This window comes from Ciconia boyciana, chromosome 11, assembly GCF_034638445.1.
Source record: "Ciconia boyciana chromosome 11, ASM3463844v1, whole genome shotgun sequence".
Lineage (NCBI taxonomy): Eukaryota > Metazoa > Chordata > Aves > Ciconiiformes > Ciconiidae > Ciconia > Ciconia boyciana.
Window position 1 is genome coordinate 1,395,950 of NC_132944.1, and position 14,315 is coordinate 1,410,264.

Below are 14,315 nucleotides of genomic sequence, written 5' to 3' on the forward strand. Positions count from 1 at the left end.
GTAGAAAAACTTGTGACAGAGCAGGAGATGAGCTTGGATCTATTGTGTCATTCTAAGGCAGAGTTCTCTGCTTCACGCCGTCCTTCATTTCATAAGTTCTTGTTTTGTGTGTTTACAACTGTACACAATTAAGAACCAAACTGCTGCAGCAGCATCATTTAACACTTAGACCTTCAACTTTGCTCAAAAAAGGACTATCTTGTGTAAGCCAAGGAGGACAGTGGAAGTAAGGAGTGACAGTGTGCTTAGCATGGAAGCAAGCTAAGCACTTCCCTGTACCAGCTGTACTCAACAGAATTATTTTTTTTTAATAAAAAATACTTTAAAAACGGAGATGCTTTAACAGTAAATAGCTGTTTTCATCAATATTAAATTTAGCAGTTGTCCCTTGTGGGACAATTTCTGAGATTTTTAAATTGAAGCAAGCTTGAAAATCTGTCAGGGAAATGGCATTTTTGTTGGCTTATAACCTCAGCTTGTTGGGCAGATGACTATATGCACTGATATTTTAACGGATTATATCAGCCTGTGGAGTAGACAGTTGTATATACTGGTATTCTAGCTGCCTTTTTTTTTTTTTCAGACTCACCAAAGATGCTATTTGCTTAAGGCCAAATTTGTCCTTTCCTTTCTAAGTTTTGACATGTACATTTTCAGATTGCAGAGTTTTACATTTTAGTTGAGCTTCTTAGGTCAGAAAAAAGGGATTTTCCTACAAGATAAGCTTGAGGGCTTCTTTTAAAATAGTTTTCTCTATATATTTGAGGGGTTTTGCGTTCTCTGTCCTTCCATTATTTATTTTCCAATAGCTGTAACAGAAAGAGCAGCTATAGTTGTTCTTGTTGGGTAATTTTGCTAGTTAACCTAGATAAGTTAATCGAGAACAGTAATATGTTATTTAAAAAAAAAACCAAAAGGTTGTGAAGTCTTTTTCTTCAGACAAACTTCCTTCATTGGAGTGTTAGTGTGCACATATGGATAATCTAGCAGACTTTTCTAAAGTATTTGGAGCAGAAGTCCCTAACTTCTATCTTGGTTGAGGAGAGGCACTGAGGCAACAAAATGGAGCCTGCTGACGAGTTAGGATTTGTCAGATGCCAGTTCTGACTGCTTTTGTCTGTTGCACTTAACTTCTACCAGCCCATGCCTCAGAGCACGGCCTGGCTGCAGCATCACACAGCCAGCAGTCACAAGGCGAGCGTGCCCAGTGATGGGTTAGAAAAACCACACAACTCCAGCGGAAAGATTGTGGGTGGTGTTCCTTCCCACCTCTGGGACCCCTGTTGTCAGATCACTGTGAGCCTGTTTGAGGGGCAGCAGTTTGTAGCGTCTATGATGTTACTTGACAAGAATCACTAGCGAACAGCTTTGCAGCTATTGCTCATGTTTCCTTTGCTCAAACAGAGCCAAGGCTGTTAGAAACTGCCTGTATCATCTTGGCTTTCTCACCTGGTGTAAGGGAACTGGGGAAAGAGTGAGGCTTTCATCCCCTTACTCACACATACATTGCAAGTTACTCCTGTTCTAGTTAACTGGGGAACGAATTACACTTTTTATTTCAAGAATTACTGGGAGGGAAGTCTAGGAGCAACTTGTTCTCTTGTATATCCAGAGAGTCTTAGCAGTTTTAATTTATAGGATAATAATGTAGTTTCTGAAGTCTGTGATGTGTGTTTCTACATCATTATTGCTTGCTTCAATTCCCAGTGCTATTAGAGAAAAATACTAAGAAATATCTGATGGGAGAGAAAAGAGCCAGAGCTTTTCTCAGCGGTGCTCAATGACAGGGCAAGAGGGAACGCACACGGACTGAAACACATGAAATTCTGTCTGAACATAGGGAAGCACTTTTTTACTGCGATGGCTGTTGAACACTGGCACAGATTGCACAGAGAGATTGTGGAGTCTCCATCCTAGGAGATGCTCAAGACCTGACTGCATGTGATCCTGGGCAACTGGCTCTAGCCTAGCTTGAGCAGCAGGGGTTGGAGTAGACTATCTCCAGAGGCCCCTTTTAACCTCAGCTATTCTGTGATTCTGTGAAATATATGTACTGATAATAAAAGCACCATGTCTCAGTACTGTCATATGGCTAAACATATAGCAAGTGGTTCATAAAGGAAGCTTTCTGTATTTGCATAATAAGAACCATTTTAGATTACTATTTTTATAGAGGCACCAAAAAAAGCAATTTGATTATGCTTTTCACTGCTGATGTTTTTACAGGTGTACCCCATCTCATACCTAAGAATCTCCATGAGTCCTATTCTGCACACGCAAAACAAAGAGGCATTATTGGCTCTCCCCCTGGGTGTGACACTGACATTTACAGTCCATTTTCACGATAACTCTGGAGATACTTTTCATTCGCATAATTCTGTGCTCAACTTTGCAACAAACAGGTAGGTATCTATCATGGGTGTTAATTACAGAGAACAAAAAAGGCCAAATACACGTAGCCCAGCCACAGCAAGGAACAAAGATTGTTCTAAAGATATCAAGTGAAGATATAGTTTGGACTGGGATTAGCAAAGAAAGGATTTTGTCTCTGCGGTCTTCAGAGGCACTGTAGCAGAAAGAAGAGTTTCAGTTAGCAATCGATATTCTCTAGCAAATGGAAAGTTGCCCAGATAAGCATGATCCCTAGCAGGGCCTGCTGGGGTACATTTCTGCTTTAAGTGACTCTGAATCATCAGACTGCATACATCAGTGGCCTATATAAACAATTGATCTTATTAGCATTTGCCTCATCTTGCCTCTTTTCTCCTCGTGCTTTGTTACACTGACTCACTGAAGTCTTACATAAGATGGTGAACATTCTGGATCAGGGGCTGTCTCTTCAGATATGCTTGTACAGCCTTTGCCCAGCAGAGCCAAGCCTCAAAAGGCCTTTTGGTCTCTGCCTCAAAGAATAATAAATATTATAAAACAGCCTTCTTTGGTCATTAGTGAACAATCACTAATTCCATTCCTATAACGTAGCTTGTTTTCTGCAGAGCACCTTGCAGTTAAAACACAGTGATCATGATTAAAAGGGAAAAGAAGGGGGGTTGAATGCAAGATTTTCTCTTTCTCCTAAGTAAATGATCTGCAGAAATTTCTATAGCATATAGAGGTCCCTGAGATAATACTGCCCTAGCTTCCAAAATAGATGTGCCAGAGCTGCTTCAGCATAGGGCTGATTATTACCCCTAGAGAGAGAAGCACTGCTCATTAGCCTCAGGTGCAGCACTGTGGTCACCCAGCTCTACTGCTATCAAGACCTTCACTATCTCTGTGGGATTCTCTGTGCTGGGTACACTTACAAGTGCTCTGTGTGTCAGTGCATTTGGGAATGCTGAATTTTGGTAAATATCAGAACTCAGAATCAAGTGTGATTTAGCTTTGTAGAGTTATGGCTGGAAAGCTGCATATTGGTGTTCAAATTTCTTTGCTTCTTAACTGCCTGAGAAAAGAGACAGATTACCTCATTCTAAAATTCTACAATTCTTAAAATTAGGAAGTAGTTCTCATACATAATTATGACCTCAGTATTTCCTCAGCATAACGATGTGAGAACTGAAATTTGCCTCAGAAGCACCTAAATCATTTTTGTATTTTCCTTATTTTGTCAGACTTCATTAGAAGATAACCATTGCTGAAAACAAGAAGTCAACCATCTAAAAAGAGTTCAATACCTACTGTTTATTGTAGAGATAATGACGTTAGCAAACTTACCTTAACATGAAAGCATTTCTTTTTCTCTCTAGAGATGACTTTGTACAGATTGGGAAAGGAGCCACAAACAACACATTTGTAATCCGGACTGTAAATGTAGGTTTGACCTTGCTTAAAGTCTGGGATGCAGAACACAGTGGAATTGCAGACTACATCCCACTTCCTGTGCAACATGCCATTTTTCCTGAACTTATCGATGTGGTGGTAGGTGATGTCCTCTGTTTGAGTACTTCACTGATAAACCAAGAAGGTAAGCGGCACTTCAGTCACTGTGTTTTTGCAGCTATATAATTTGACATCAGTGTGACTCTTTCTCATTCTCAGGAAAACTAAATGCATAATTTATGATGTTTGTTCAGAATCAAATGTCACTGTTCTTGTTAATGATAAAAATAGGTTTGATCAACTCCTCTAATTTTAATTGTACCATGCAGTATGTCGCTTGTATTGAATTCTTGAGTATCAGCTTTCAGACATTTCCATTCTGTTAGCTTGAAAGGCTTGTTTTTTGTGGGAATCATGCAGTCAGGACTGTCTAACTTTACTCACTGTAGTTGATTCTTAGTATTAACAGGCTTTTGTCAGAGTAACTGCAAGTCAGTGTGGTGGTGGGCCACCAGCCTTCCACCACATGAGACCCTAGAATCTAGAGTCTGTGAAGTGGGAAGTGTACCCATGCTGCCAGCGCAGTGGGTACATACATACAGACACCAGTGGGATAATGAAATGCTTCAGTTAGTGTAATTTGTTGAACAGTGTCCAAATGGTGTGTCTTCTCAGGCCTGCCAGGCGTATGGAGCTCCTCATTAAGTAGTGTTCTTCAAGTCGACTCCAAGACTGGCGTAGCAGTGGCAAGGGATGCTGGTGTTGTCACTGTCTATTATGAGATTCCTGGATTACTTAAAACATACAGAGAGGTGAGGCACTGTTAAATCCTACCAGAACTGCTGAAGTTTGTTTGCTTCAGGTGCTTTTTCACCAAAACCATATTCTGTGGGGTGGGGTGGGTTTTTTGTTTTGTTATAAATCTTTAGAAACATTCTTTTTAAAGGACAAAATATTAGAAATGCAAATGGTTGTAAAGTATTTGACATGTTCCAAACACGTCATGGTTTTTTTAATCATCTGTCTCAAGGAGGATAATTTAGCATAATAGTTTCTATTTTTAGCCTATACTGTTCTTATATTGTACATTTTGGTTCCTTTGCTTGACTAAGTTGTTTCTAGATGCTAAACAATTTTTCGATATGGCTGCTTTTATGAATGAAGTTTCACTGCAGGATGAGATGCCAACAAGAAGTTTCTAAAGTATTGTACCATAATACTATGCATCACTGATAGCACTACTCAGTTAAATTATTTTGTTTATCTACAGTGCAATCGTACTGTTGACACAATTCACTGTATCAGCTAACATAAGCACAAGATACTCTTTTTAAGTTAAATGTAGACATAGGGCTTTATGCCTGTTAACTTATGGGGGTTGGGTAGAAAGAAAAAAAATGTTTTTACTAGCTTAAGTTGTCTTGAAAGGCAGTTTCTAAAATTAGAGAAATGTAGGATTTCTTAGAAACATGACCTCTTGGAGTCTTCTCTTTTGTTATACAAGGATATGTGCGTTTCACAATCAACCTAGTCTGGTTTTGCCTTAATTTTTATTTATTAAAACAGGTTTTGGTAACAATGTACTTCATCCTTTTTTCAGATATTGATTAATATACCTCAGAGGACTACAGCAATGCATGTAAGTGGAGTGAAAACAAGCTTACAAGGAGTTGCAGCCTCAAAAGTGATAGTTTCAGTTGGGGAAAGAAATAAAAATTTGAAAGGTATGATGAGAAAAAAATCTTTATGCTAATTGTTTATTGCATGTTTGTATATTCATGATAGGTGGTTTTGGTTTGTGTTTTGGGTTTTTTTGTTTGTGAAGCTGGTGTAGCAAGATCTCTATGAACCTCTAGTGCCTTTCCGGAATCCCAGGAGCTCCAGAAGAATCTTAGGGCCGTGTTACACAATTTGGAAGGTGTTCTGGGGCGCTGTTAAGATTTCACAACTGATAACATTGGTAGATAATGGAAGTGTCATTTTTGATCATATCAAAAACAGTTAATAGGCAATCAGCTGATTGTTTGCTTATATGTTTAATTCCAATTGCCTTCTTGAAGTTACTGTTTTTTCTTACTGAGCATGTTTAAAGTAACTGTCCTTAAATCGTTTACAGAAATTATCAGCAATTAGAATCAGTACAAAGATTAAGCATCATATTTTCTCCTCTATTTAATAAGCTGTATTTTGTTTGATTATGGTTCCTTTTAGGTTTAACACTTAGCACTTGTTCAAATAGTATTTTCTTGTGCCTTATGTAAATTATTAGCCTACCAAAAAACCATCTTGCTAGATACTAAAATATAAATTGAGACTCCCAGGATCATATAAGTTATTCAACAGACACATCTGAGCTGAAAATTCTCTCTAGTTCATTCTTGCCTGTAAATAAATTATTCCTGTCAAAAAAACCCCACAACATATAAAATTTTCATTTGCTGTCTCTTTGGGATTAGACTTGAGATAGGACAGCTGTCTATGATTTCCAGCTATTTTAGGATCATCATAACCTTGTGAAACTGTTTCAGAAGGTGGCAGAATAACCTGATATTTCAAGGTTTTTCTTTAAATTAATTAAAAATTACTTAGTTAGAATTTTCTTGTCTAATTAGAGATTAATTACCTTTTTTATTCCCCTTAGGGGAGTGCTTGCCTGCTCAGATTGAAGCCATTGCTGAATTACAACCACAGTCTATTATCAATTGCCATCTAGATTTTAACAATGATGTGTTTGACTTCCCAGCACGTGATATTTTTATAGTAGAACCTGGATTTGATGCAGTTTCAGGTAAGATGAGAGAAGATGCCACACTCCAGGCAGACACTTAGAATTCTGCTGTGGTTTAGTCCAAATGCCCTTTGACGCAGCAGATTTCCTTCCGAAGCCTCTGAGCTTTGCTGTGTAGGATCTCAGGCTTCAATGAGTTGTTAACATGTACTCTCCTTGTTTAACTCTAGCGTTTTCTGCATGTGACAAAAGACACTTATTTGTTTTCAGAGAAAGCCAGAAATCAGTGGGAGCCCATTTCATATGTTTTTCAGAGTTGTAGTAGTAAGTCAGGAAGAAACTCAGAAGCATTATTTTACTGGGGGCGGGGAGTGGGGACGGGACACAAACTTTGCTATCTTTTTTTGTCCACAAATTTAGGTTCTAATTTTGCAAATTACTACTCATATATTTGTAGGTATGTAGACAGTCCAATGGTACCTTGAGACAGAAGTGATGGTATTGCAGAATGTAGATGTAATACGTTATGGGGTCACGTATATCTGGGGTCACAGACTTTATAGAGCTAGCAGCTGCCATCTTTTACTCCAGCTGAGCTGTACAAAAAATAGATTGCCTTGGGTATAACTTAATTTAGAAAAGAATATCAGGCCCTGTATTTGTTAAACTACAGAAGCAAAACACTTCCTTCTTCAGCTGCTACAAATGAGCACTCAAATGACAAATACTCCAGAATGGGGTATCTCTGCAGCTGTAAATACCCAGTGGCTCTCTTAGGTGTTTACTTGCAATACGTCTGTGCCTTTACTGTATACTTAAATGCAGTGGAAGTTCAGACTAGGGAGAAGAGAAGCAATCATGAGTTTTAATGTCTGTGTACTAAGGATCTTTAGATTTCACCAAATTATGCTCTACCGAGTCAAATATTCATTGTGTTTGATGTTGGCCTTTTAAAAGCCCTGCCATTGTAGTTATTGCAGTATGACTAACCTCAGTGATTAAAATGAGGGAAATAGCGTAAATGTGAAAATCTGGTGAAAGTAATACATTTTGTATTCTTTGTATTCTGCAATTTAGACATTTCTGGAATTTATAATGCTTTCAAACTTTTCTCCGCAACCTGAGTGCTGTAATTTCTTATGAAAGGTAGAATTCGTATGTATCCCCAAAACAACATGAACTGGGACTTAAAAGGAGGGGAAATTAGCAGATACTGCGGAAATGGAAATAAAATTGTGAAAGTGTACAACATGTGTTAGTGTTTCATAACTATAACATGATTTTAAAAAGAACCAAAACACCATGGACTGCATGGAAATAACATTAATTATCTGTTAGCTTAGTCCCTGTACCCATTGTGTTAAACACGATTATACCTTGCATAATAGTGGCTGCCTCTGTTACTTCGTTAGGGAAGGAAAATAAGGGGAAAACATATACCTAGCAAGTTCTGCTTGTTACTTATGCTTTGTATCTTCCACACTGGGAATATTTTACTATCTTTATCGCTAATAATAGACAAATAGGTCCCGTAAGAGACTAGAAACATGGTGAATATCTAACCTTTAAAGAACTTTTATAAATAATAAACCATATCTCCACAGAATTGATGGTGATGGTTAACTGACTAAAACTTTAACATCAGGTGAAGAGAATATGAAATAGAATGTTAAATTTTGTTTTCAGTAAAGCCTTTCTATCAATATTGGCATAAATGTTATATTCAAAGTGGTATTGAGTCTCACTGGCATATTAAAATAAAATGTGACTGGAAGCTGCCATTTTAGTGTTTTTTATCATGATGTTTAGCTTGGTACAAGAAATATCTCCTGTTGTTTTAGTACTGGGATTGTGATGCTTGAACCAGCAGACACACTGTCCCATTCACTTACGCACTCCTGATCTTGCTGTTTGTTGAATTTTACCACCTTTTTAAGTTCTTCTCTAAAGATGTCACAGAAATATCACTCTGCATGGAGAAAAAAACATAAAGATGGGCATTTAACAGTCAAACTGCTTTTGTTTCTATAGGACATTACACCTGTTCCATCACAATGCACAGGCTTACTGACAAGCAGCTGAAGCATCTCAGCATGAGTAAGACTGCGCTCAGAGTTGCAGCTTCAGTCCAAGGCAGCCACTTCTCTGGGGAGCAGATCAGCACTGAGGTGCCATTCAATCCTGGCTTTTATGCTGACCAAACGGAAATGCTTTTAAGTAACCATTACACAAGCTCTGATGTGAAAATATTTGGTGCCACTGAAATTCTTGATACCCTGGAGGTGAGTCTGTTGCTGGAAAGTGTCACAACACAGTTGAAAGCATTTTGAACTGTTACATCCAGCTTTCTAACCAAAGGCACTTTGTGCCACCTTTGCCATGTCAAGATTGTCCCTGACATGATTTAGAAATACTCATCTTGGAATGTATTCCTCCTCGGTTTTCACTTTTGTTTTAGGATAGTAGAAATGTGGCAGGCTCACCTGTGTGCTAGCTAGGATGTGTTAACCAGCTCACAGGTGGGGAAGCAGAAAATCTGTCTGATCTCTAGTGGCAGGGGTAGGTTCTTGCCCACTTACTTGTTTGACTGCCCATGGTTTACGTAGCCCAGTAAGCGATGCTTTGATTTTTGCCTGTATGGGCAAAACCGACCCACAGAAACAGCACCACAGAACAACACCCAGACCCACAGAAACAGCAGTTAATAGGGCAACCTTAACAATAAACAGGGGTGAAGTGCTGCAGGTGTCACTGTAAAGTCACAACCAAGTCCGACTCCCGCTGAGGAGTGAGTTGCTCTATGTTTCTGTGGAATAACATATTTCTGACATGTGGCCTGGAAGATGGATATGCACTGTGCATTCTATTTCAGGTTGTTTTTTTTCCTCGGCAGGTGAAATGTGGGTCACCAACAGTGAAGGCTTTTGAGAAAGAGAAATACTACGGGCTGCCTAGTTACGCAGTCTACACCGTTAGTCTGTCTGATCCAAGAGTTTCAAGCCAGGGATCCTTATCAACCACTCTAACTGTCTCCAGTCCTATGACTGACCAGTCTATCACTATCCCAGTGACGGTGATTTACTTGACTGACAGAACCAATGCACCAGTGAGACGTAAGTTTATCTCTAGACTTCATATGCCAGAATAAACCTCTAACTTCCATTAATGTTCATGAGGTTATAAAATTCGGTGTGTTAAAATCTGAGCTGGCAGCTAATGTTATTGTTGACATGTAAGCTGCTTACTGTGACCAGAAGACTAGAATACAATTGCTCATTATGACGGAAGCTGAACATATTTTCCTTTTGGGTCAGCCCAAAATACTCTTCTGAAGTTGGCATAAATATCCCAGTGCTAAAGTGTCTGAAAGTAATTTTTTTTGCTCTGCTTTTATTTATTCTCAAGCATGCCTTGTTATTTTGAAAACAGATTAGCATTTTGGGGCTGAGAAAAGAAAGAACATGCTTAAGAGATTGTATATCAATGTCTTAAGCTGTTATTGGCAAATTTTGAAGACTGCATTGGAAATAGTCACTACAATCGAAGTTGTATTATCTAAGTTGATTACACTTACTTGCTGTAAATAAAAACCTTTTGGCTATTTCAGTTGGAGTTAAGAACTATTAACTCTTAAAGCAGATTGGAGAAGATGCTCTTTTAACTCAATATTGTCTCCTCTTAATCAATTCTACAGATGGAGCCAGTCTATTCCAGCACTTTCTCGATTCTTATCAAGTAATGTTCTTCACACTTTTTGCACTATTAGCAGGGACAGCTGTTATGATTATAGGTAAGAGAATGAAAGATTGCAGAAGTATTTTTTTCCATAACTTCTTACAACGCGTTAGCTGTAAGATATAAAGGAATAATTTCCATGTGAAATGATTTTGTTGTTTTGTTGTTTGTTTTTGTTTGTTTGTTTACAATGTCTTGCAGCCTATCATGCAGTTTTCTCACCGAAAGAACAGCACAGTCATCCAGCATTTACACCAAGGACAACTCCTCAACACAGCCATAACAGTAAGCAGCTGTTACCCAGTTATAAATGAATTAATTGATTAGTCTAGCTAGAATCATAGAATCATAGAATACCAGGTTGGAAGGGACCTCAAGGATCATCTGGTCCAACCTTTCTTGGCCAAAGCACAGTTTAGACAAGATGGCCCAGAACCCTGTCCAGCCAAATCTTAAAAGTGTCCAGTGTTGGGGAATCCACCACTTCCCTGGGGAGATTATTCCAATGGCTGATTATTCCCATTGTGGAACACTTTCCTCTTGTGTCCAGCTGGAATGTCCCCAGGAGTAACTTGCACCGTTACCCCTCGTCTTTTCCATGTGACTCCTTGTAAAAAGGGAGTCTCCGTCTTCTTTGTAGCCACTCTTTAAATATGGGAACATGGTGATAAGGTCTCTCCTAAGCCTTCTTTTCTCAAGGCTGAACAACCCAGTTCTCTCAGCCTTTCCTCATATGGCAGGCTTTCTAGTCCTTGGATCATCTTTGTGGCGCTTCTCTGGACCCTCTCCAGCCTGTCCACATCTTTTTTTGTATAGTGGGGATCAAAACTGAACACAGTATTCCAGGTGTGGCCTGACAAGCGCTGAGTAGAGTGGGATAATGACTTTGTCTCTGCTGGTAATGCCCTTGTTGATGCAACCCAGCATCCTGTTGGCTTTCTTTGCCACAGCAGCACACTGCTTGCTCGTATTGAGCTTGTTGTCCACCAGGACTGCCGGGTCCCTTTCCACAGAGCTGCTCCCCAGCTGGGTAGATCACAGCCTGTGCTGCGCTCCTGGATTATGTTTTCTCAGGTGCAAGACCTTACATTTGTCTCGGTTGAACTTCATAAGGTTCTTGTTAGCCCACTCTTCCAGCCGATCCAGGTCTTCCTGCAGGGCGCCTCTCCCTTCCGAAGTATCCGCTTCCCCACTCAGTTTGGTATCATGAGCAAACTTCATCAGGGTACACTTGATCCCATCATCCAGATCACTTATGAAGATATTCAACAGTGTTGGGCCCAATATCAATCCCTGGGGGACCCCACTTGTGACAGGTTGCCAGTTTGAAAAGGAGCTATTTACCACCACCCTCTGAGTGTGGCCTCTCTAGCCAGTTCCCCACCCACCTCACAGACCACTTGTCTAGACCCTAACGCATCAGTTTCTCTAGGAGGAGGCTGTGGGAAACCGTATCGAAAGCCTTGGAGAAATCCAGGTAGACAATGTCCACAGCTTGCCCCACATCAGCCGAGCAGGTTACTGTGTTGTAGAAGGTGATCAGGTTTGTCAAGTAGGATTTGCCTTTGGCGAATCCATGCTGGCTTTTCCCAATCACGTGCTTCATTTGATTTGTGATAACCCCCAGGAGGATTTGTTGCATAACTTTCCCAGGGACTGAAGTAAGACTGATGGGCCTGTAATCTCCTGGATCCTCCTTTAAGCCCTTCTTGTAGATTGGGGTGACATTAGCCTTCTTCCAGTCTTCTGGGATGTCCCCCGATCTCCATGACTTCTCAAAGATTATGGAGAGCAGCCTCGCAATGACGTCAGCCAGCTCTCTTAACACCCTTGGGTGGATACTGTCAGGGCCCATCAATTTGTAGGGGTCAGGCTTCTGTAATAGTTCACATACCAACTCTTCCTTCACTGATGGTTGATCTGTGTTTGCATCAACCTGGATTTTTGTTCCCAAGGCCAGGGGCCCAACAGTGCTGGTAAAGACAGAAGTGAAGAAAGTGTTGAGAACCTCTGCCTTTTCAGCATTGTTGGCGACTAATTCACCTCTCCCGTTTAACAGCGGGCCAAGTATTTTCCTTCTGTTTCTGCTTGTTGTTTACGTACCTGAAGAACCCTTTCTTGTAGTTTTTGACATCTGTGGCCAATTTCAATTTGAGCTGAGCTTTTGCTTTTCTAACTGCATCTCCGCATGCCCTGGCAATGCCCTTGTAGTTCTCAATGGGTATTTGTCTGCTTTTCCATCTCTGGTACGCTTCTTTCTTGGTTTTGAGCAGACTCAGAAGCTCGCAGTTAAGCCAAGGGGGTCTCTTGCTCTGCCTACTTCCCTTACCTTTAAAGGGGATGAACTGTTTTTGCGCTTCCAGGAGAGCATTCTTGAAAAACTCCCAGCACTCGCTAGCTCCTTTGTCCTCCGTGGAAGCTTCCCATGGAATCCCTCCCAACTGAGCTCTGAGCGAGCTGAGTTTGCTCTTCCAGAGTCTAAAACCTTTGTCTTAGTACTAATCTTCAGCATGCTCAGCAGGATCCCAAACTCCAGAATATTGTGATCACTGCAGCCAAAGCTATCACTAACCAAGATATTATAAAGCATGTTTTCTTGCGTTTGAATTGAATGTAGGGAGGTATGACTATGAGAAAGTCCATGTACTGAATTATATTACAACAAGCACTGTGCCAGTTCCTAGGAAATCTGTTGCCCATCCTCTTGCTCCGTCCCCTAACCTCCCCTTTACCCATTGCTAATTCTTTTGAAACTCTTGGCCAGCTTCAGCCACATTGGAAGTAGGGAATGGGTTAAAAGTGTAAGAATTCATGCAAATCACCAGATGGGTAGAGGAGAGAGATGCACAATTTTGCTCCTGCTGAGGGAAAGTACAGCAGAGCTCAGCTGCTGGTACAATTGTGCTTGGCAGCAGCCGGCTGGTTAGTCGGTTTGTGCAACATCAGATTAGCTGCAGCATGTGCTGCATCTCTTGTGCTGTCCGCATGCTGTGAGGTGCCGTGAGCTGGGGCTATTGTAAGAGACAGGGAAACACAACTGTTAGGGGGCAAAGGACACAAGTCTATAGAAGACTTAGTTGTGTTGTGCAGGGAACAGTTTGTTCCTTCACTGCTTTTGATCTTGCAGTCATGTTTTATCTGTATTTTTGACATCATATTTATTCCCTATTTTACCTATTTGCAGTGTTGCAGAATCAAACTCTTTCAGAAATATGAAAAAAATACCCATTCACTTGAAAGGTCTGTAATCAACAGACCTATAAAGCAAACTTCACGTTATTATAGATGTATTCAAGTTACGGTGAGCTTAGTCCTGGTTGTAAAAACACATGCCTGACATTTCAGATAAAATAAGGCAAATTCAAACTGGAAGTTATTTGCTGAGGTGGAATGTGTGACTTAATCAGTTCTTTAATTAAAGTCCTTAATAGGAAGACCTGCAAAATTTTGATACTTGTGTCTTTTCAACAGGCAATAAGCTAAAGGAGTTATTTAACTTTGAATGGATCATTAGACTCACTTGCCAGGTGTTCCAGTAGATGATCAACAGCAGTTATTTGTTTCTTTCTTCTTCCACCATTCCTGAGTATGACTGGGGTTTTTGTCTCCTTTTCTCCTGTGTTTTAGGTTTCTCTGTGTCACCTGCGCTTTCCTTCAGTCCTCAGTCCTCAAGCAGGAAAACAAGCCCATCATCCACACTCTGGAGCACTGATTATGGCTCACGTTAGAGGCAGCAGGACTCATCTTCATGCACTAGGGTTGGGGGGGGGGGGGAAATCAGTGCCTTTAACAATAGCAAATTTAAGAACTTTCACAGTTTCAGTATAATTCATCTCTTGAATGTAACTAGCTTCATCTTTTTTTTTTTATATTTAGAGCTCTTTGAAAATTTTTTTTATGTCAGTACTTCAGTTCTCTTAAACTTGTTTTATCTGCTCTTTTATGCTCAGTTGACAAGGATGACTGGACAAAAAGCAGTGTTCATGCTAAGCTAGCTTTCTTGCACTCTTCAAGCAACTCTTCAAGCAAG

The 14,315-nt window shown here is 40.2% G+C and overlaps 1 protein-coding gene across 2 annotated transcripts in view; it reads left to right on the top strand.

The window, feature by feature from the left end:
* The window catches only part of NUP210 (nucleoporin 210), a 69,505-nt gene extending 55,456 nt beyond the window's left edge, over positions 1 to 14,049 (top strand). The window contains exons 31-40 of one of the 2 annotated variants that reach the window (XM_072876267.1): positions 2,227 to 2,402; positions 3,750 to 3,967; positions 4,498 to 4,634; positions 5,423 to 5,546; positions 6,464 to 6,610; positions 8,582 to 8,832; positions 9,444 to 9,663; positions 10,245 to 10,340; positions 10,487 to 10,570; positions 13,913 to 14,049. In XM_072876267.1, coding sequence (XP_072732368.1) covers positions 2,227 to 2,402; positions 3,750 to 3,967; positions 4,498 to 4,634; positions 5,423 to 5,546; positions 6,464 to 6,610; positions 8,582 to 8,832; positions 9,444 to 9,663; positions 10,245 to 10,340; positions 10,487 to 10,570; positions 13,913 to 14,013 — 1,554 coding nt within the window. In that variant the 3' untranslated portion in view covers positions 14,014 to 14,049. The remainder of the gene's footprint in view (positions 1 to 2,226; positions 2,403 to 3,749; positions 3,968 to 4,497; positions 4,635 to 5,422; positions 5,547 to 6,463; positions 6,611 to 8,581; positions 8,833 to 9,443; positions 9,664 to 10,244; positions 10,341 to 10,486; positions 10,571 to 13,912) is intronic. The other variant, XM_072876268.1, reaches the window with a different exon arrangement.
* The last annotated feature ends 266 nt before the right edge of the window (positions 14,050 to 14,315 follow it).